General features: G+C 43.7%; 1 protein-coding gene across 1 annotated transcript in view; it reads right to left on the reverse strand.

Moving 5' to 3' along the window:
• Positions 1-4,962: 4,962 nt before the first annotated feature.
• Positions 4,963-23,451, reverse strand: part of sea (mitochondrial citrate transporter scheggia) — a 109,156-nt gene continuing 90,667 nt past the window's right edge. The window contains exon 7 of the mRNA XM_075686985.1: positions 4,963-22,757. Within this exon, the coding sequence (XP_075543100.1) occupies positions 22,643-22,757 (115 nt within the window). The 3' untranslated portion in view covers positions 4,963-22,642. The remainder of the gene's footprint in view (positions 22,758-23,451) is intronic.

Genomic DNA, 23,451 nt, shown 5'->3' on the forward strand with positions numbered 1-23,451 from the left:
CAGCGCTCGCAGATTGCTTGCATGTTGCTCGCTGGCTCCTTGTTCCATGCAGTTCTGCGAACAGCTTCATTGCTTGCGTTCTTCTTTGCTGGTTGTGTTGAAGTCGTTCCTGGCCATGTGGTTTCTCAGCTTCGCTTGACTCGCCACCTAAACGGAAGATAGCTGATCCGCTTGCTGATCATCGGCAATGCACGACATTGCCGGTGAAAAGAAAGCGCATGGCTATAGATTTGGAAATGAGGTGCTTCTAACCGATGAGGCGATCATTGCGAGCGTGCTTGCATCAGATAGCCATGGTGACGACGGCAGCGATGATGCAGTAGGGCAGGCTGCCTCAACATTGTCTTCATAGGAGGTCCGAGAAGGATGTCGGCTAGCTTCGCATAAAGTATGCATGGCTGATGGACATAGGCTTTTCTTGTGCAAGGCAGTGAGAAGTACGTGGCGAGATGCTTGTGGCGATCTCTCCTCGGCATTTCTTCTGGATCTCTCAAGCTGACAGGCTGCCGCGGCAGGCTTCTCGAAAATTTTAAAAGGCCCCTTTTGGGGCCGCCAAAGCGATGCCACGGCGGTGCTTGCATGTCGCTTGCCACCTGTGACGCCCATTTGCAGTTGCTATAGCAGTGCCATTCTTTACCACCAACTGCGGCTTGTTACATGCGACCGGAGCGCCCAGGAAGCAGTTAAAACGAGTGAACACAATCAGCAGCCGGGCGGAGGAAGGTGGTGGGGAGGGGCACTGGCCTCCCCGCCTATATAGTTTTCTCACATCAGCTCTACCATCCCCCTATTTTGATTTTTTCATGCAACCCGGTTATAACAATTACCGGTTATAACAATGGAATTTTCATGGCACTTGAATATTGTTATAAGTGGGTTCAACTGTACACTTTCTTTTACTCATACCTAAATTATTGCTTTATAGTCTAGGTAAACACCTCTGTTTCGAATATTAAAAAATTACTTGTTCAAAAAGAAATGCTCCAGATAACTGCCAATACCTCATACGATGCCCCAACACTTCCCCTACACCTGAAATATAAAAGTGTTGGTGTATATAATTTCTTTGAATACAGGTTTGCCTGTTTTTATAAAAAAACTATAGCAAAGCATGATGCCTTCCTTAATTGCATAGTGAAACTCGCCCCACATATTACACCATATGAAACTAGAAGATGATGTACTTATATCTTGCCTCTATGTATAACTAACTATGGTTTCGCTATGTTGACATACATATTGCCCAAATGCTTAAACACTCGACTCTATGAATGCTATACGTTTTCTGCTATTTATGACTCAACGTTACTTAGTTCTTGTTGACCTTATATTCTAGAGCACTTAACTTATTTTTCATAAATATATGTGTGCCTTGTTTTACGTTAATTCAAATAATTTTCATACTGTGTATTAAATATGCAAGTATTCACATTTTAATTGCATTTGAAGTTCCATGTAACATTGTATAAAGATCTACGCCACTCTTGTAATTGCAATGTCTGAGAGGCTTCATTGCACTACACATATTGTACTTTAGTATTGTTTCACTTCCTTTTTTTTCTCCTGTCACAACTGTGAATGTTGTTAAATGGTTTCAAGAGCCTTGTCAAGCGGTCGTACCAGACAGCTTTTTCTTACTCCCACTTTGTACTGCACACTTTATTGCAAACTGAAGTAAAGCTTCGATTAATTGATTGACTGACTGATTGGCAACATTGGAATCCGTCCACTAGGGGAGCAACAGGAGCTGATGTCGCGGGCGGGCAATGCTCGTGTCAGAATGCAGAATGCTGTCTTGGCTTATCCACCAAGTCGATTGAATGGAGTGTTGAGGTTGCGCCACCATTCATCGTTTTGCAGCCAAACGAACACACTTGCCTCTGGAGATTATGCTGGAGACCTCTAACCCTCCAAGTGCAAGCATTGCATGCGCTGTCGCTGTTGGGACAGCATGACAGCGGCTGTGTCATTGCACCTCGAGCGTCCACATAATTGCTACTGCAGTAATAAAGAGTACCTTGTTCTGTAGGCCCATTTATCTGTTCCCTCCACAATTCTGAGAATTCGCTGTTCTATGAAATTATGTCTGAAAATTCCTTGAAAATTTCTTGCATGGTAGACTGCAGCTCATACCACGAAGTAGGTACGTGTATTTAATGATTACACGTTTCGCGCACAAACTATGGGACAATAACATGTAAAGAGACGGACACTAGCACAAACTTTCAAATGAATTCTACCAGTGGGTGGGCTGAAGCCTACACAGACAGGACATGCACCAGATGACTAGTGACAAGAAAAGAACATTAAAACAAACAAGTTGATTGTAAGTGACACTAAAACATGCAGCATGCAGTGAAAAAAACCTAGATATGCTCGACACGACAGGCAGAGAGAACACCACAGTCCTAGATCTCTGCACTGGTCATCTTGTAATCATCTTTCACTAGTGTTGCCAGTATTTCATGTAGCACTTCCTTTTAGAATGTTGTTACAAGTGCATTTTTTCTTTTTTCATTGCGATAGCAGTTATAGGGACTATAGGCGAATTTCCGCTGTCGCTGCAATGTTCCCTACAAAGTCCAAGGGCAATAAGACGGCGGCTGAGCACTGTATGCTGGAGGTGTGAGGGAAAGTGTGCAAGGGTGAGCAGAGAAGTATGGTGGTTTGATCAACGCCTCCTCTACAGCAGGCCTGTGCACTCTGCTTTATGACGTCAAGCTACTTGGACCGAACTTTCCATTGCCAAGCTCAGCGTGACTGCGGCCTACATGGGAGCCGCAGTCATGGTGGCGTGTTTGGGGCTTACCGCGGCTTACTTGGGAGCATCCTCATCAGATTCTATGGCTGTCGGGCAAGGTAGCATGATGTCATGGATCAAAGCGCACAGGCCTTGTGCTATCTAGGAGGGGTTGCTAGATCTCACACACGCAAGGGAGGATGGCAGCGAGGAAGTGCGCCATATTCCATCGTGCGCTAGGCAGCAGGAAGGGCAGGTTTCACTCCGGCAACTCTGGCCGCAGTTGCATATGCAGCGGCTGCACAGGCCCTATCTTGAGAGTAATCTACGGTGGCTACAAAGTCTAGGTGCACCAAGGGCTGATGGCTTCCTTGCCACTTAGTTCGCATTGAAGCGAGAGGTAGCACAAAGGTCAATTTGTTCGCTACTCCTGCTGCTCTTCCTCAAGCCGGCGTGCTGACAGTCAGTGTCTGTGGTCATCGAGTGATATGGGTTCATGTTTGCATGTGCACACGTGATACTACGCTTGTTAACCATTTAGCCCCCAATCTATAGCAGTAGTCGTCATGGGAGGTTGTTCCAATATCGCCAATGACGAGTCTCGCTCTTTCAGCCCGACATTGTGCTGCTCCCACTGCCAAAGACTAGATACTGTTGAGGAAAGTCTGCCCTCAAGAGCAGCCTTTCGCACAAAGAAAATCAAAACTTATTTGGAACATTTAGATACACTTTCTAGCTAGTTCTCCACACAGTCACCGCTGCGATTGAGACATTTGTCGTAGTGTGGTAGCAACATTCCTATACCCTTGGCACAGAAGGCTGTGCTTTCAACCAATTGTGTACGCTGGTCTGCAGCTCGTTGTCCGAGTCAAACTCCTGTCCTCCTAGCCAGCGTTTCATTTGAGTGAAGAGAAGGTAAACAGAGAGAGCGAAGTGCAGGCTGTACGGTGGGTGATCAAACGCTTCTCATTGAAAACACTGCAGGAGCTACTTTGTTGCAGCTGCACTGTACGGCTGCGCATTGTCACAAGAAGGACAATGCTTGGTGACAACATTCCTCTTGGCTTGTTCAGAATTGCCTTTCTCAGATGTTCTCAGAGTCATGCTGTATGAGGCTGCAGCGACGGTCATGCCACGTTTCAAGAAGTTAACCAAGAGAGCATCATTGCTGTCCCAGAACACAGTAGCCATACACTTTCTGCTGGAGAAGGTTCATTTGAATTTCTTTGTTTTTGGAAAATCAGAATGCATCCACTATTGGGATTTCTCTTTTGTTTCCTCAGTTTCGAAACAGACCCATGTGTCGTCCCTTGTGACAATTTTCTTCAAAAAATCTTCATCATGGTAGTGGTGGAGAAACATTAAGGCTGCACCCATTCGCTGTGTTTTGCGATTGTCGGTCGACATTTTGGAAACCTACCTCATGAGAGCTGACCATGAAATCTTGGGAAATGAATCACTGAACACAGAAATTATGAACCAATGATTTTCTCAAATGGCCTGATCCACTCGCTGAACAAAGTCATTGGTTGACACTCGTTTCCTGCCCGCCTGCATCACGAACGTCTGTGCATCCTGCTTCAGAGTTTCTCAACCATTGTCGCACTTTGCTGTCACTCATGAAAGTTGTACTGCACACATTAATCATTGGTTGAATTTTGGCTGCATTGCACCCCTCAACATGCAGAAATCAAAAGGCAGCATGCACTTCACACTTAGTGGAGACTATTTTTTGAGCTGCGTTTATGTGCGTACTAGGGACACTGCGCAACATACCTGCACACAGCAGCATCGGATTTTCACTGTGCTTTTCATTTCAAGACTGACTGGACCTTGAAAAAAAAAAAATACTTGTAGAAAAAATTTTGACTAAATATAGAACTTCAGAGAGTTTGGTACATTTTTCTGGAATCAATATGGGGGTTAAAGTGTCAATTTAATTAGTAAGTAAATGTTTACAAGTGTATATGGCTGATACAATTACTATCCTTACTTCATATAACTGCCTAATAATTTGCTACTGCAATCGAAGCTTTGCCTTTCGGGCAAAAATGAAATTTGTGCACATGGAACATGCAGGAATATAAATGCCGACTTTTCTTGTACCTAGCGATGCACACTACTAGCTATTCCCTTTCCCTTCAGCTGTTCTTTGCAAACAAGAGCCCGTCTCAATCCTGATGTCGAAGGACGAGTTATTGACAGACGAGACATAACACCACTTATCTATTATGAGCTTTATTTTCTCGTCAACGCTTAGACACAGCCTTTCTTCTCTTTTGTACACAGCATGGAGACATACACTAGCACAGCAACACCTTGCGAAGTGCACATGCATCATAAGTAGCACATTGTGCACTTGGAGAAGTGTCCGCAGATTTATGGACTGCAAAGCATTCCTATCGCCGAACGTATCTACAGAGTACACATATAACACTACTACCACCACTAAGCCAACAGTATTTTGGAGAAGCTCTGTAAACCAAGTAACCAAACATCTTAAAAGTGGAGATAGACAACTATTCTGCTATAAATGGTAACAATGACAGCTGCGGCAACCAACTGCCTTCTCAATGCCGAACATAAAACAGCAGCGCCATTAACACAACAAAACATGTCATTCACATGTGTGCACGACACATGTTCGTAAGAACAATAATAATAATAAAAAAATTCAGAACAAGTTATTGCATACACAGCTTGTGCAAGGCCCAGAATGTTATTGGCAACCAAGTGACCGTGAATAATACTGCAGTTTTCCACAGAAAACTTCTAGTCCCATCCTGTATTCAACTGTGCACAAAGCACAAACTAACCTTGCCGAGAATTCACTATTGCAATCTATTGCTAACAATCAGGACTTGGAAGGTGTCATTGTTGAAATCTTGTTTACAATGTACATGTGTACACACATTTACAATTACAAAAACAAAGTTGCACGTCGACCGTCAGCACCAAGAGACCATGTTCTGTACAATCGAAAGGGTCATTATATTTCTTGCTACACTTGCAAGGCTTAAAACGAGAGACTAAATTGAAAGCAAGGTAGATTTCAATGACAATGCAAAAGAACTGAACATGGAGAAAGGTGACGCACGACGGCACACTATTGTGTTGTCTTCCTGTCTATCTTACCCTTTCACATTGTTATAAAGATAACCCAACCCGCCCAATGTTCAATTGCAAATTGAGTGAGGTTGCCACCTCAAATGTGCGATGTATTCGAGAGGACAATAACAACACAAAGAAAAGTGTGCAGTGTTACTTTTTGAGCACACTTGCGATGCCATTTTTGTAACACATGCTCGATTGTTACGAAAGAAGGCAGCACGATCATGATAATCTGCACTCTATGAACCATGCTGTGCATCAGATGATAAATATGTGCAGGCTTGTGACTATTTGAACAAGTGTTTAAAATTTACCTTGGTTGACTAGTGAAGTGACAATTGCCCCTTTCCTCCTCATTGCTGTTTGCATGTAATTACAAGCTGTGGTGGCTATCACGGTCGAATGTCCTCCGAGCACGAGATCACAAGCTGTGCGTTTTTCAGCAGCAGCAGCCATGCTACAACAGGAGTAGAATGCTAAAACAATGGCGTGCAGACTGAGTTTTCTGTGGGCATTAAGGGAAGAAAGAAATGTTCTGGTGGTCAAAATTAGTACTACAATGTCTCTCACTATTTTTATTTGCTTATCCTATTGTGTCATACAACTTTATTACATTGCCAGAGCACTCTGAAATAATATGCTGAAGAAAAGTTTGTGGTAAGATTAGAAATATTTATCTTCTTATTTTCTGAAATTTATTGCTTGTTCAAACAAACATTTTCAACCATGTTTGAAGACAGATTTTTGTTTGCAGGCATTAAAGGGACACTAAAGGCAAATATTAAGCCAACCTAAAGTGATAGATTAATGCTCGAGAATCTCTAAGGCATCAACATTAATGTGAACAGAGCCTTAATAATCGAGAAATTGGGGTAAATGCAGGACATGGTTAGAGACTCCCCTGGGACATTCAAGCATTTGCCCGATGACGAAAGCACTCCTCAGTTAAATTCTGTCACTAATACTCAACCATTCGTTGCAAGAAACATCCTTGTATTGTATTATAAGATTAAATAAAATGCTACTTGTCCAGTTCTATTTCATTTTTCAGTAAAAAGAACTCTAAAATGACCCTTGACAATGATGCGGTTGGTCGAAAGGTTTCATTTTCGCTTGACGCCACGCCGCACACACTTTCACGTTTCACTAGTTTCGTTATTGTGTGGTGCTGCGCTGGTTTTGCTGGCTCGCGAAACTCACACAAACTGCACGTAGCAGAGAATTCACCTTCCATGTGATGTTGCGGGATGCCTGAACAGTCTATGCCACTTGAGCGAAAAGCAGCTGCAGTGGCGAATCCACCGCTCTGCCGTGGCTCAACAGCGACGTCTGTCGGGCAGAAGTTTACTCCTCACTGACAGCAGCAAAAGGTGGTGATGGTGTATGTGACGTCACCACTCCCCCGGTTGGGTGGTGGGAGATGTGAATTTAGAGAAAGGCATTCGGGCCCTTCGGATGCAATTTTCTCATAAACTAAGTCTTTTCTTGGTGCGAAACAAACATTGCGAGGTTTCCGTAATGGTATTTAAAAAGCCCACGTCAACTTGCCTCTAGTGCCCCCACAAGTAAACACTGCCAGGAAGAAACATGTGCCGATGCCCGTTATCAGGCTGTCCTCGTGCTGACAATGCCTTTGACAGCACGAAGCCATGCAGAAATGAATGCACCATTTGTGAAACTTGGATATTTGTGAACAATGATAAAATTTAGAAAAAATATGAGGCTGCTGCCACTGACTGCAAAGATTATCAAAGCAGATCTAGACCAGCTAGGTCTATAGCAGAATTTTCGGAACTGAGTACTCGCTATTAACATGTCCACTGCAGTTAATTCCCCTCGGGCAATTGTGAAAATCTGGATCGGTTTCCTGTTGTGTAGAAAATGTTATTTCCATGAAAAATCAACGAGGTAAAAAATTCTTGTTGTCCCCAAACACAAGAGTGGTGGGCACCATTCATACGAAGGTTGAGGAAGATGCAACATGACTGAACAGAGAGTTGCGACTTGCCAAGGTCTCAAAAAGTGTTCAGTAATGGTAGTCTAGTAAAAGATAGCCAAGAAAACACCAGCTATCCAGCTTCAACCAATGTCGCAGAAGCAAACATGTGATGCCAACTCTCACCCACTTTTTTTTCACAGTATGTTGTCAACACATTCTTGGCGCTCTTAAAAGAGTCCACTTTCAGCACATACTCCGATGTAATGAACAAATCCTACATGACAACCAAGTTAATCGCAAGTTGGCTCGACATTAGCTTTTAGCATAAATAGCGGCAAAAACTGACAGTTAACGTCCACAAAAAATCAAAACTGGCTTATCACATGGGCAACAATCACGGACACAGCTTTAGCCTCGGACACCGGAGCAGCCTTCATGTTAAATGTAGGGTTCGTGTGAAGGAACAAAATTATGAATATGGATCAAGTAGTTTTACCTATTCAATTTAAGTTGCCAGTGGGTAATTTCATGTTCGAAACTGAAATATTTGTTCATATCCAAACATATTGTACAGCAGATATCACAAAGCAAACGTAATGGCTGCTTATTATGGATGTGAATATTTAGCCACACCGGCAACTTCTGTTGTGAATAATGATTTTGTTGTAAGAGGCACTCCCACTGCATAAAGGCTCCATTTACTGAGAAGATATGTGGAGGAACTGATATTTTTTGTGATAACTAGTAAAGGGTGCTGTATTTTGAGACTGCTCGTAGAAAACACTATGTTCGGAAGTTTAGTGCTACCGCTAACTGCTTTCCCACATGATCATTAATTTTCTGTGTTGCTTAAATACTATATCCCCACAATTACCTCATCCTGTTAGACAGCAATGATGCCGGTTTTGATTTATCCCTCTAGCAGACACAGACATTGTTCAGCAAATGCCTGCAACCTCTCACTCTCACGCAGAAACGTCCTGAGAATGGTGCCTCAAAGTTTCTCGATTTGAAGTCCTTTTTAGGTGAGCATATCCATTGGCAATATGAGCCCTGCACTAAAGAACCCCTGCTGCCTTTTGCATCAGCCCATAGTAAATTGGTTAAATGCGGTATTAATCAGGCATGCTTGAAAAACGCCTAGCTAAAATCCTGTTACCATGCAGTACAAGAGAGTTTCAACTCGCAGATAGCTCGTTTGAAGGCTGTTGGCTATCCCAGCAGCCACATTGTTTCTGTTTCAGATACGCTGCATTGGAAGCTGCAGTCTTGTGATGCACCTCCTGGCCCACGTGATGGTGTTTGCAGAAATCTAGCAGTCATCCCATACATCTAAGCCATCTAGCATAAACTAAAGGAAATTGGCCAAAGGGCGGGAGTTTCGGTCGTTTTTTCCGTGCCCCACAAGTTATCCCAGTTATGCGCAAAAACCAGCACTGTAAGCAGACAATCAAAATTACACAACATTGTACACAGAAAGGGTTTCGTAGAATGCTCAAGAGAAGTAGTGTATAGCATACCTCTTTCCTGCAGACAGCGCTGTGTGGGACAAACAGGAAGGTGCTTAAATGCGAGACTACAGCAGCCCAAAGTTCGAAAAGGGAGAGAAGGTTTCGTTGAGATCCATTGCTCCCAATGTAAGTGTTAGCCGCTCTTTGGAAAAACATAATAGCAAGGCACAAGCAGGAAAACACGAGACTCATCATTGAGTCAGCAGCTATCGCAGAAAGCAACTGCATCAGAAAACAATCCATAGCATTGACCACTAAAGAATTTGCATTCCTGGGGACTGTCTGTGGGAGACCACCTTAAGCCCTGCTCCACCATGGTGCACTCTTGTCTGCTTGTGACAGCCATGTTGTCTTGCATCAAGTGCGCAAGAGTATATATTCATAACCTTTTTTTGTAATAAACACCAGTTGGAAGCTGCGCTTGTCCTTGTCGCCCTTTTGGCTGCCCCGTGTCTACTCTTGCGCTTGTCACTTCAGAAATCCCCACAAAGCCAGTGTATTCAGTGCATCATTTTGACACACTAAATTTGATGCCTATAATAAGTCCGATTTGTGTGCTGGAGGGAGTTTTCAGTTGTGGATAGCTTAGCAAATGAATTAATGCACTAATTACTTTTAATCAATTCATTTCACTGCTATCTTCGTACCAATATTACTCTCCCTGGTAAGAAATAAATGTGAACAAGTTTAGCTTTCTTTTTTTTACCTGAAGTGGTGTGTGGTTCCAATTTTATTTTTATAACTGCTGTAACTGTTCTGATCACAAAAATTGTAATGAACTGATTGCTTTTTTCTCACAAGTTGCCTAGTTTTCTGAAATGTTGCAAATGATATTTTCACATAAATGAGCTACATTTGCCATACATGCTCTACTGAAACATTTTCTTGTACTTTGTTTTAAAATGTGGTGAAACAGTAAATTTTATGATCATACTCGATTCTATTCAAAAGTATGACTATGCAAACAGCCCTATTTAAAACATGAGCAATAAGAACACATGTTTTCAACAATCATTCACATGTTTCCGCAGATGCAACATCACAGCTTTGCAGAGCAACTTCTACAAATACTATCATGCATGCAGATTTGTTCCATGCCATTTGACAAAGCACGCCTTTACTACAATTGACTGGCACTATTTCAGACTCCTAAGAACCAGAGCCCGTACTCACAAAAGTCCTACAGTAGACTTCCATTAATTCAACTCCACGGTAGCTACAGCACGACAGATGCAGACAAAAGGAATAGAAGGGGATGCAATACAGCACTGGGTAAAGCCACCGAGTTGCCTCATGCAATTATGAGGGACGTTCCAAAAGTAAGTTTTGTCATTTTTTTAAAGAGGAGATGGTACAACAGATGAAACAAACCATTGCCATAAGAATCCACAACCGTTGTTGGTTCAACGACAGAAAGAGCATCAGCGGGGGAGGAAGGACACATGCGCAGAGCGCTGAAGAAGAGAGTACCAGCTGAACGGCACGCCCGAAGCTATTCGAGTACAAATCACAATGGCAGACAGATGTGTGCTGACATCGTTGGTCTTGCCAGTGGAAGTGCGTGCTGTTATCCGGTACGAATGGACATCTGTTCCCTGCATTGAATGCTGCACCCTTGGGATGTCACTTCCAAAACAATGCTGAGGTGCAGCAGGCTGTGCTACAATTCCTTGCATTGCAGGGCACCAAATTTCACTCGAGTGGTTTCTGCAAACTGATTGCACCCTACGACATGTCTGAATGTCGGCGACGACTAGGTGAAAAAATGATGCCAAGGTGCTTTCTTTTTGGGGGGGGGGGGGGAAATAAAGTTTCTGTGCGAAAATAAAGGATGAAACTTACTTTTGGAATGTCTTACGTTGGTTAGTAAGCCATAACATGTGCACCTTTAAAACATGCACCATCTGTGATGTGAAGGTCACTTTTGATTGTGTATTTGTGTATGCCAGTGGGGGGGGGGGGTTGCATCATGTGATGTGTGTTATATATTGGATGTTTTCTTCCAATAAGCTTCAGTTGCTAGTACAGTGCTGTACTGAGTCCCCTTCTATTCCTTTTGTCTGCGTCTGTTGTCCTGTAGCTACCATGAAGTTTTACCAACTCGTCCAATTTTCCATTTTATAGAATTCAACGCCAGTCAATTGGGTTTTTCGGTTAATTTGATTTTGACCAAAGGTCCTGGGCCCCCATGCATTTCAATGGGCCAAAAATTTTTATTTCAATCCTAAAATTGGGCTTTGCTGGATAGTTTGAACACGAACAGTCGGCATGCACATGCCCGAGCCCTGTAGTGACCCCTTTACTGGCAGCGTCTGCTTTGGCAGAGCTTGGGGGACAATGAATGCATTGAACACACATCAACACCCACTGAAAACACCTATTTTCAGTCTGCATAAGGGAGATTTTCAACCAAGAACAGTAGACCACAATGTCTAATTACTGTATTTACCAGATTCTAACGTACACTTTCTACAGCGCAGCTCTCAGGTGCCTGTTTTGTGGCGAGCGTCGGCATCGTACCTCGTAACCAAGCGAATAATGAAAGTGAATGCACAATGCGGCGGGAGATGGAAGACGGCAATAGTGAAGGAAAAGTGGAAACCGGAGGAGACTGGCATGGCAAAAATGTGAGAAGAAAAGTGTAGTGCCATGCAAGGCGGGCTGGGCGGTGATGATGACTACGAGATGATGCCAGAGTAGCGCGCGTCTGTGTGCGGCGGCTGCTGTGAATTGCACCCACAAGTCACCTAGGCGCTGCCTCTTGCGATCTCCTGACTGGCGAGGCAGTCTCGCCACACTTCGCTCCGTTTGCAAAGTGCTGCACGAGACAGCTTGTCTGCACCTGCTAGTATATCACAAATTGAAAACACATATTGAGCTGTGCTCAAATTTTACATTAGGGAGTATCATAACTGTCGGTGAACTTTCCCCCCCAAAACTGGGTCAAAAGCCGAATTTGTATGCTTTTCCGCATAACAGGGCTGCAAAGTGGCAAAGCCTACTTTAGGAAAGCACTGCTGTGCAACACACATTAAGCCCTTGCCCTTTTTGCTTGCTAAAGGATCGGGCATGCATTAGATTTCTACTTTGATTAGGAGCGTTAAGGTTATTTCTATGTCAGTTTCGGACCTTAAATACATAGACAGCAGGAGCGCATTTGATTTGAGAGCGTATTAGAATCGGGCAAATACTGCCAAATGAATCAGTGGTGTTCCGACGTTTTCTAATTGTTTTGATGCTTAATTTAACCTGCCGATAATAACTCAACCAATTTCATTGGTCCCGTCAGCATCGATTTGATGGAGGTTGACTGTGGAAGAGTCTAGCTACACTCTCGCTACTACATCAATCATCATCATGGGTGGCTTCTGCTTGAAGGTTGGCCAATGAGGAAAGACTCATGTAAGAGAAGTTTTGTGAACATAGGCACTGATTTTTGTATAATCGAAAGTTGATATCTCAAGATATCTGAAGTTGATCAAACAAGTAGGTTAACTAAAATTTTGAGATTTACCTGCATTAATAAGAATTTTGAACTGCAAGTCTCAAGTGTACTTATGTACAAATACAAAGCCCCAAGGTGGAAAGAATAAAATGAAATTGAGGAATGCAGATGTTGCAGCACATGCAAATAGAAATGTGCGCAATCGATAGACAGTATCTCACTATGCCATGGCAGGTATTAGCAAATTGATTGTCATCATAGGTTTGCCTGTGACATCAGGCACCAAATGCTTAAGTTGACAAGCTCTTGGGTTTTGATGGAACTGGCTGCGCATGTTCTGACGACTCGGAGAACATTATGTGGTGCAGCCACGTAGCCAGTTAAGAGAAAATAGAACAGTTGTACCAAGGTTGCATCAAGGATTCAAGGGAATACAAGTAAGCAATGTTATGACAAACCAATCTATGGTAAAACCTTGTTAAACCATACTCGCTTAAACAGTAGTTCAGTTTTAAAGGTAGTAAAGTCAAATCCCTGACTCAGCGGCCATTGAACACAATGTGTTTTGTGTCTGCATAAACCGTACCAGCTTACTGCGTACGCATCAGTTAACACGCAGTGTTTCCACTTTTCGTCGTGCAAACACGGTAGTACGTCGTCTCCATCAGCCGGCCCGGCAAAACAACAAGCCTCAGACATCAGAACGGTCTCCAAGCGCCTTGTGCGTTCGTGCGTGAAGTCACATCAACATATTTCAGCGCCGTGCCAGAGATTGTTGTGGCATCGTGCAAGCAAGGACTCGCATTATTGCTGAAGCTCGTATAAAATAAAAAAAAAAAAAGTCGCCGGGTGCTCAGCATAGAGGAAAAATTAGACATCGTTCGTGCTACCGAACGTGACACAAAGAAGTCGGTGCTGGCACGTGACAGGGATCTGCTGTTAACTACGGTGTGAGGCATTTGGAATGCGAAAAAGTTGCTTGGTGGCACTGCTGCAACCGCGAAGAGATGTTGGCTACAAGGTTAGACTTTTTGTCATCGTTGTCTCTGTTGTTGCCGAAGTGTCGCCTAGCGACAATGATTAAGACGACACAGGAATTGACAGCACGGGCGATTCAGGCCCGACAGTGGCAGAAGCTGCGCGTTACGTCAGCCTCATGAATGCAATCGTGGCGACGAGAACAGCACCCCGCAATGAAAAAGGCGCCTGCGACTTCTGCAACACTACCGAGCCCGTGCACAGAGAATATGCAATGCCAATGAGGAATCGGCCATGCGAGTGTTTGTTGAGAAGCGGGGGCTGGCCAGAAAGCTGGCTCGCAGCTTCAGTAAGTTTGAGGCCGGGGTCATTGCTGTTAGGCCGCCGTGGCATCAAATGAAAATAACACTTTTGTAGTGCGAAGTGAATAAATACTGCATGTTTCTTCCCCTTTCATTGCATCTCTCCGAGTTCCATTTTTGACAGGTAAGTGAGCGATCTCATGCTATTTCAGTTAAGCAGTACTACCGTTTAGTACATACTTTTTCCAAGCTCCGGCCAACTATGGTTTAACGAGGTTTCACTGTATTAAATCATTAGCTATGATGAGGTGACTTTTGGTTGGCTGTGCTCAAAGTGACACAAAAGGCAATTTTCAGGTGAAGCTATATGAATAGATTAATATCTCAGTGTCTCCAAAGCATCACTTTTATCTATTCATATCAAAGTATTTCTGTTTTTCTCTCTCTTGACAACACTGATTTTGTAAGTGAGAAAATTAAGGGTAAGTGAATACCGAATAGTAGATTTTGAATTGACTATCGAATCTGACCAAGAAACAAGCCGAATGTTCAATTGAATATCAAAAATTGTAACACAAGGTTATAAGCTAAGAAAGTTTGTGGAAAAAGAAAAGGAGAAAGTCTGTGCTGCACATGCTCGGGAGTCTACTCACATTATGAAAAAAGAATGTTAAAAGCTATCAGTAGCTTAGGCACGTACGAATCGAGATGTATAGTACGGTTGACACTTGGAACACAATATTAGTATGCCAGCGTTAACTCTATTCATGTGGGAAGGTCTGGAAAATGTTTTTTTTTAAAATATAGAATGTCTGTAGAGTAGAATCAACTGTTTTTTCTCTATGAAGTTAAAGAAATAGTGAAGTTATGTTGTCTTGAATACCAATGAAGTTTTCAGTTTATTAGCGGGCCATACTGTGCTTAATGTCAATCTTTAACTGCTTAGAAAGTCTTGATTTTTGGTTTCATTCCAGGAAACTGTTCTTTTGGTTCAGCTTTATGGCAGGTGGTTTTTGTGGGTTATCATTAGCTTGTTAAGGTAAATCTGCTCAACAGACGGGATTGTGCATCCACATGGCTCAGCACCGCATCACATGGTCATTGGTGCAGCACGGGTAGACTGCTATCGGTGCCAACGGTATAGAGCAGGCGCTTTTTCACTGGGGACTTTCTCCGCTGCCTGTCGTAGGTTCTCAAATGAAGAAGCCCATGGCAAGTTCACACAATGCCACGACTCCCAAAGGTTCTTGCTACTTAACCGCAGTGCGCTTGCATCGAAGTAAGACCATTTAATGTGAACTAATCAGGACAACCAAAAACAGTCCTTTTTTTTTTGCTCAAGGGATTTACCTGCAGCACAGCTGCACTCTTCTTTTTTCAGCGTCAGCGTTGGTGTCTCAATTATAAAAAAGATACCATAAGTGCAAGCATGTTTGTGTACTGATCAAGATGTTACCCTGCTTTCCAACAGTTTCCATGAAGTTCTTCACAAGCAAACAAAACAACTTGTGGTTCGTTTTTGGGTTTTGGGACCAGATGCTGTGTTTTTTTACCAAGTGTTTTAATTCAGTAACCTCCATCTCATGTTCGAATTCATCTTGTGATATGGCACATACAAACGTTGAAAATTGTCAGTGTGCTTTATTTTTTCATGACCTAGCAATGCAGTTCACTGCGGGAGTTTTGTCTCACTGACAGCTCGCTTGACTGGAGCTATAAAACAATGTGCCATTAACACGCAATGGCCGTCGGTCATTAGCAGAGTGACTAGAAACAGACGCACTCCACACAACATGCTTATGCAGTGTTTAGATGGCAAAACAGCCAGGTTACAGCAGACAACATTCGGCCACACTAAAAGCATGTATCAATCAGTCAACCAGAAGCATCACTACCGATGTGGCCTGTTGCAATAGTGGAATGCGCTGCAAACAGCAGCCTGACATTTTACATTTAAGAAATACAGCAGTACCACACAAAGCTTCGCTGAAAAAAGAAAAAGAGGACTTCTTTTGACAGGTATATAAAAATAACGGTATCTCTTTATAAAGTATAAAACACTACAACAAGGACTGTTGTGCTGGCCACACAGAGAGGAGAATTAGATGACGCAAACTACCGACTCTTGCCATCACAATAACACAAGTACTGTAATGCCATGCTGCAGGCTCAGGCTCTCTCTTTATACTAAATACCAGCTCACCAAAGTTGTGCAATAGCAGACTGCAGGGGTAGTGGGAAGATTTACATCAAACGTGGGCCTAGCACATGCTGTGTCACAGTATGTTTGTGTCTTGGTGTACGGCAACTCGGCAACAATTTCATGAAAAAAAAAAAATGAACAGCAGTCATCAGAGTGAACTAAATGAAACATGCGAGTCACGGTGGCTTTCTTGCTGACACGCTTGACAGGAAGCCTCTGCAGCATCAGCCCACGTTGCGCACGACGAAACAAACGTCCACGACCCCCAAACGATTGAGTCACATGGACTGGAGCCACTGCTCTGTATCAAAGGTGCATAAGAAATAACTTCGGCGCTTTGCACGATTGAGCTGTACAGTAAACTGCACAAGCGAGTGTCAAATTATAAGATAAACCAGCTATCTATACAAGCATCATGGATCTGATGGCAAATATGCATACAACAAGAAAATGTTCATACATCTGGACACAAATATCTCCCTGCACAAGTCTGATGTACCAGTTACAGGAGTGGAATTGCCTCGCATGGTACGAGAGGCAACGTGGTAAGTACTATCTGATACACACACTATGATTGTCAAGCGCAGTATGACTGCACAAAGAACCTTGACAAGCAACTTCCTGTGCAACAGCAGTCCTTGCTCATTGGGTAGGCTATGGAGCATCCTCCAAATGGACACCTGCACAAGAAAAATACACCAACCACAAAGGAACAGGTCAAGTGTCTCATTACTCTGTCGGCATCATTTTTTTCTGTTTGAGTGGATGTGTGTGCGTGTGTGTGTGTGTGTGTGTCAGCGTTCCATCTTGACAAATGTGCTTTGAAATGCAAACATATGCACCACAAGAAACCCACAAAGATAAGCATTTATAAAAACAAATGAAACACTAAGCAAACAAATGCTGCTGTACTGCTTGCTGCAACAGAGACAGGACCTAGACCATTTTCGACCCGATCCAGCCCATCTGTTCTTTCACATGTTATCATTGCGGCGTTTTTGCATGCGAACAGCAATAAGTGGAAAGCATCAACACAAAGGCTGCAGATATGTAATATAATATCTTGGAAATCACCGGGGTGTGAAGTCTGACCACATTTGGTTCGCACTTTCAAGGAAACTGAATGTGCCAGTGAAAGCACCACTCTCTGCTTCCAGAGTGAGCAAATGTGATTTTCAAAATGCTAAGAGCTCTCCCCGTTGTGCCTGTACATGTCACGGCCAGACGATGTTCCAGGATTTACTTCCCACCCACCTTGCATGACGCCATACCACACCAAGTGTTTGTGCCATCCACTGAATGGCAACTGAAACAAACAACCATGCTACCACCAGCCCTAAAGCCTTGGCGAAACTGCTTCGGCGAGATCCACTAGGTACTCATAACAAACAGCCAAAATAAAACTTCATTGCAGTTACCTTTTAAGAGAGAACATGGCAGTCAATATAAAAAAACACTCTGCAACAAGAATGTCGCGGTACTGGAGAAGGCCTTACAGAAGATCAACCGAGGCAAAACATTCATTAACAAGTGTCATTCACTCACAATGCTGGTTGTGGCACTTGTCATGAGTAAGCTCAAAGATATTCACACAGAGCACGGCAGACATGACTGCTCGATGAAAACCACCATGCCCAGCTGTCCAAGCTGTTCAATTTGTTTGTGGGTAATACTGAAGACAACCGCTAAGTGATTGAGGCATCGAAACGGACACTTCTATGCTTCTTGACTGATCATACAAAATAACCACCAGCACCAAGGTTGCAACACTACTAGTTTATGTTTGTCTGCCATGGATCAGATAAAATGAGGAAACTCATTTCTGCTGCTGCCCGAGTTGACATAGTGCAGAAATGCGACACAGTGACATCAGCCTCTACTCTCAAACTGAAAACAAAGAAGTAAAGAAGATTGCTTCCGCATGTAGCCTTTGTCTCCTCTCTTACTAACAACATGGAAATTTTCGAAACACCTTTCTCTAGGTTGCCACCCATTTTGCTTGAGTCTGAAACATGACATAAGCTAGTTAAGACTACAGTGCATAACAATGCAAGACAACTAGTAGCAATGTAAAACCAATGTGAACAAGTTCTGCTGGTTCACAAGTCTCATCATTCAAGCTGGAATGTACACTATGCAAATCTGAAACAAAGTGCACTCTAAAAAAAATTTTTTTTCCCAAAGCTTGTAACAATACAAAAAAATTCAGTTCGTAAAGAACACAACACACAAAAAAGAAGCAATAAAAAAGCAGCCATTGCAAGCATGGAGTGATCAAAAAGCAATGTACAATTTATCCCATCCAAACAGTGGCTTATTCCAAAGGATGATATTTAAAGACAAAAGCTAAGCCAAATCCCATTTTACTTAGAATGCTCTAAATGATTGTTAAAAAGAGGAATGCACAGTGCGGACCATGGCCCTAGAATGTGCAAGCATTGATGTATAAATGGAAATAGTAAAGCAATAATGGCACTCATAGTGACAGAAGGAAAGTAGGAATGCAAAAGATCCCCTGCTTTAGTAGTGCAAGTATTGCACCCAGGCAAGTAAGAGTGATGAAGGTGTCAATAAACTGCCACAAAAAAGAAATACAGTAGAACCCCGCTGTTGCGTTCCTGGGTGCCGCATTTTCCTGGCTGTAACATCGCTTTCGACTGGTCCTGGCATAGCTCCCACAGTAACCATTGCATCAGGAACCCCGCTGTTGCGTTGCAAATGTCAGACCGTTCCTGCATCATACGCAGTGAACTGCCACTCTGCACCGGCCTGAGTGGCCATGTTGACTTTTCATGTACAGGAGTGGGACTGCCCACCGTCATTCTGGAGCAACTTTTGAAACAAGTAAATGCCTTTTGGAGCAGCTTGGAGCCCACTAAATTTCATTTCAGAGCAATTTGGAGCAGATAAAATTTCATTCTGAAGCAGATTGGAGCAAGGCAATCTGAATTTTGGCGGAATAATGGAAAATGGAATATGACAGCGCACTTCAAAACATGACGAAACACAGAATAAACTAACACGAAGCGCTTAGGGCAGTGGTACGGTGCATGCTTTCCTGTAAAGCGGATAACATCAATGGCACTACGACCAAACTATATACTCCTGCCCCGACACTCATGCTGATAGTGGAAAATGTTCTCAAATTATGCAGTCCCATCTACGCAGTAACATAATTTCCAAGTCACCATATGTCACCGCAGGCCCAGAGAGCCACTATCAACCTTGGGCTGGTATAACATAAAACTATTCCCATGTGTTTTTATTGCGATAGTAATTATATGGACAGTCCAGGTGCATTCCTGCCGTCGGCATCGCCGTGATGTTTCGCATGAATCCCAGGGGCGATAACCTCGTCGCCGTGCGCCATATGCTGCATGTGTGAGTGAAAGCATGCAAGGATGAGCTGACGATGGCTCAATCACGCATGTGCCAGGGAGGAAAGCGGGGAGGAGGCACGCTTCCGTCACACGCAACGTACCGGAGGGAGGGGGGTTTCTACTATGGTGGCTACTGCGCATGGTGTGGCTGCGCAGGCCCTATTTTGAAAGCGATCTGTGATGGGGACATAGTGCGAGTGCTGATAGATTCATGTGACTGTTTTCGCCGCTTAGTTCTCGTTGAAGCGAGAGCTAGCAATTTGCTCGCTGCTGCTACTGTGCTTCCTCACTCCAGTGTTCTGACAGCAAGTTTTCAGGGTCATTGAGAGAGATGTATTTACATTTGCTTGTGCGTGCATGACACTACGATTGTTAATTTAGTTAGTAAGCGAATTTTTAGAACTTTATACGGCCGATACAGCTACTATCCTTACTTCGTATAGATGTCCACTAACTTGCTATCGCAATTGATGCTTGGCCTTTCGGCCGAAACTGCGACATTTTATTCCAAATCCGGCATTAGCACTTCTTCATAGGTCAAAATGGGAGAGCTCAGGCCTCGCAGCCATATGGGCATAAAAGCAGATTGCACTAGTTTTACCTTATACCAGCCCTGGGGACAGAGGCGCCCGCCTGCTGAACTTGCTGAAGCGTGTGCCTCCCTAATATCGCTCGCAGCGCCCTCAGCCTACTTTTTGTTATTTTGCGCCTCAGCTATGGAGTGCCGCGCTGCTCAACCCACTCAACCGTATTCTGACGAGCTTTAAATAAGGCCGCCCTGGCCATTCTGGCAGCAGCAACAACATCTGGGAGTGGCCATGCGCCTACCAGCCGCTTGCCGGAAGAGCCGCAAAGTCCTGTGTTATAAGCGGGAAAATTACGAGAGACTGTGCGGGAGATGCCGTCGGCGCTTTGTGCAGCCTGTGAATGGCTGCACTCATGTTCGGATAAGAAAATTCGCTCGCTGTAAGCAGTCCTTGCCGGAGCATACATGCCGAAGCCGTTCTGGTGCTGTGTGCACAATTTCAGTCATTTTTCTGTGTTTGGCGCAGCTTGGCGTAAGAATTTGCATTTGTATCAAAATGGCGCTATTGGTGCAGGAGTCCTGCCCCGGTACGTAGCTTAGTCTGGTGGCTTGACAATGGGACTGGCCACCCAAAGTGCCTGGCCTGACACCTATGACATGTTTTCAGTTTCCGTCAGCAAAAGCATGGCCTTTCAGATCCATATTTGCTATCTAAATATGGTGTCTATGACACGTTGTGGGCCTAATGTTGGTTTTGGTGCATACTACGTATATGCCAAAATATGTTCCACATAAAGTCCAAGGGTGATAACACCATTGCCGCACGCCTTATGCTGTATGTGCAAGTGAAAGCATGCGAAGGGAGCCAATGACCGTGGCTCAATCTTGTGAGTGCTAAGGTCGAAAGCGGGGAGGAAGCCCGCCGTCTTCAAACACGTGCGAGGCACTGGGGAGAGGGGTGGTGGCATTGTACTTTGGCAGCAGCTGCATACTGCAGGGTTGCGCAAGCCGTACCTTGAAAGCGATCTGCACTGGGACCACAGTGCACCCACGACTCATATCTCTGTGCGTACTGCACTCTCGCTGCTCAGTTTGCATTGAAGCGATAGACAGCACGAAGGGCACGAAGGTCACTGCGCTCGCTGCTGCTGCTACGCTTCCTCATACCAGCGTTTTGACAGTGTGCCTGCAGTCATTGAGTCTGGCGTGTTCATGGTTGCCTGCGTGTGCTGGATGCATGCTTGTTAATTTTGTTAGTGAGCGAATGTTTACAAGTTTATATGGACGATAAAACTACTATCCTTACTTTGTATAGTTGTCTACTAATTTGCTGTCGCAATCGATGCTTTGCCTTTTGGGTGAAACCAACTTTTTTTGAAACGAAAGAATTAAAATTGTGTGCAGTTCACCACTACTCTTATTTCTCAATTTTTGCCGTTTCTCAGCTCTTAGATTTTTTGTGGTCCCATGAGAAACATATCAGCGGCGTTCTACTGTAATTAGAAGAACATAACCAAAGGGAGAAGAAGACATGTATTCTCGAGAAACAAAGAAGAAAATATAGGCACCACAAGAGGCAGAAGAGTCATCAAGGTTGCCAAGATGTTGTAAAATGATCACTCTTGGTAGATGCCAAAGTTAAGCAAACTTTGTACACATTCCTCCGCTTTCTTGAAATAAATTGAAAAAATAAAGAGAAGGCATCAAGTCATCCATGGTCAAATGCACAGGTGATACTTTGATGCAATCTCAAATACTATTCGTGAACTATCTAGACTACTATCCATCAGCTTTTCACAGACATCGTGGCAACATCTCTTCCTTGCAAATGCATCGACTGTTATGCACCAAAGCAAAGTTTACAGTGGTGTGGAAATGCAAAATTTACAAAGTTTTCAAACATCCTGTGATGGAGCTGCTCAGTGCCCATATGACGAGCAGAAGGTTATCCTGTCCGAGTGTAGGTGTAGCAGGCAAGCATGGCATATGGGGCTTGCTTTGCAGGTGCCCACAGTACCTGTGCCGAAACTACACGAGGCAGAAGGAGAGCTTTACACTTTTCATCTTTGACAGATGCCACGGACACCAAACAAATGTCCGAAGACCATTGCTGAAACCTTGCTTGTTGAACCACACAACCAGAACGTCTTCTCAGATCAGGGCAGATGCTGAGATGCAAGAGACAGCATGGAATACTCACAGTTAGCTAAAGAAGTGGACAAAAACAGAAGACAAAGCAGCGTTGTACTAACAGCAACACTGCTATCTGCCCTTTGTAATAAACGAACATCTGGCTGATCACTGAGTACCTGAAACAATAAAAAACATAATGTTCATGCTTTCCCACAGACAATGCAGCTTCATCCCTTCATGTCAGCACCACGAGGTGGATACTGCAACATTATGAGATGACAACAGGAAGTGACACCAAGACCCGTGCAGTGTCATGTCAGTCAGGCTTGTGTTGTGTGTGAGTGAGTGCTTGCTCGGAAAGTGAGAAGGGCTGCTTAGCTTGTCGTCCAGATCTTGTTGAAGAGGTCCATGAAGGAGTCATAGATCATGAATGTGATGGCTACGTCCAGGCAGACACGGCTTAGACGTGGAATTGTGCCCTTGTAGAAGCTGCAGCAAGAAGAAAGGAGAACAATGCTTAGGGTGACATGTCTATAGAAACAATAGCAACAGTAATGACTTGCTCACTAAACCTGAAAAGCTCCACCAGAGAGTGACTACTGAAATAAGGCTGCGGATGGCACTTTATGAAGACGTCACAATATCACTGCCAAAACTGCTCAGCCGACTCGGACCATATTCTGAATTGATAATTTTCACTTTAGCGTAGTGCAACGTTCATTGCAATGTCAAACCAAAATGATGGCGTTCTCTTAGTGCACTTAAGAATAGTACCCAAAATGAAAATGTGGGCCAGGGGACACACTTACCCCTTCATGACCTTGTATAATAGCATCTGCTTCTACTGACATGGCCAACCAATGCATGTGTTGAGAGTAACATAGCCAACAGTTATTGATCAAGAACACAACCACAGATTGTACGTTGCGCATGCACCAAGCTCAGAGGTGGCAAAGCAATGCACTGGGCATGCTGCAACACAGCATGGATAGCTTAGTCTTAGTATGCAAACAAGCTACCATGCTTGTTGCAAAGCACGACGCCTTCTACAAAAATCCCTTGAGAGAACTCCGGCACAGTGATTGTTCGTCTACTATGAGAATGATCAGCAGTAGGGGTGTGCGAATAGCAAATAGTGGATTTAAAATTAAATATCAAACTGAATCAAGAAAAAAAGAAAGCT

Source organism: Dermacentor variabilis, chromosome 3, assembly GCF_050947875.1.
Source record: "Dermacentor variabilis isolate Ectoservices chromosome 3, ASM5094787v1, whole genome shotgun sequence".
In the NCBI taxonomy this organism is placed as follows: Eukaryota; Metazoa; Arthropoda; class Arachnida; order Ixodida; family Ixodidae; genus Dermacentor; species Dermacentor variabilis.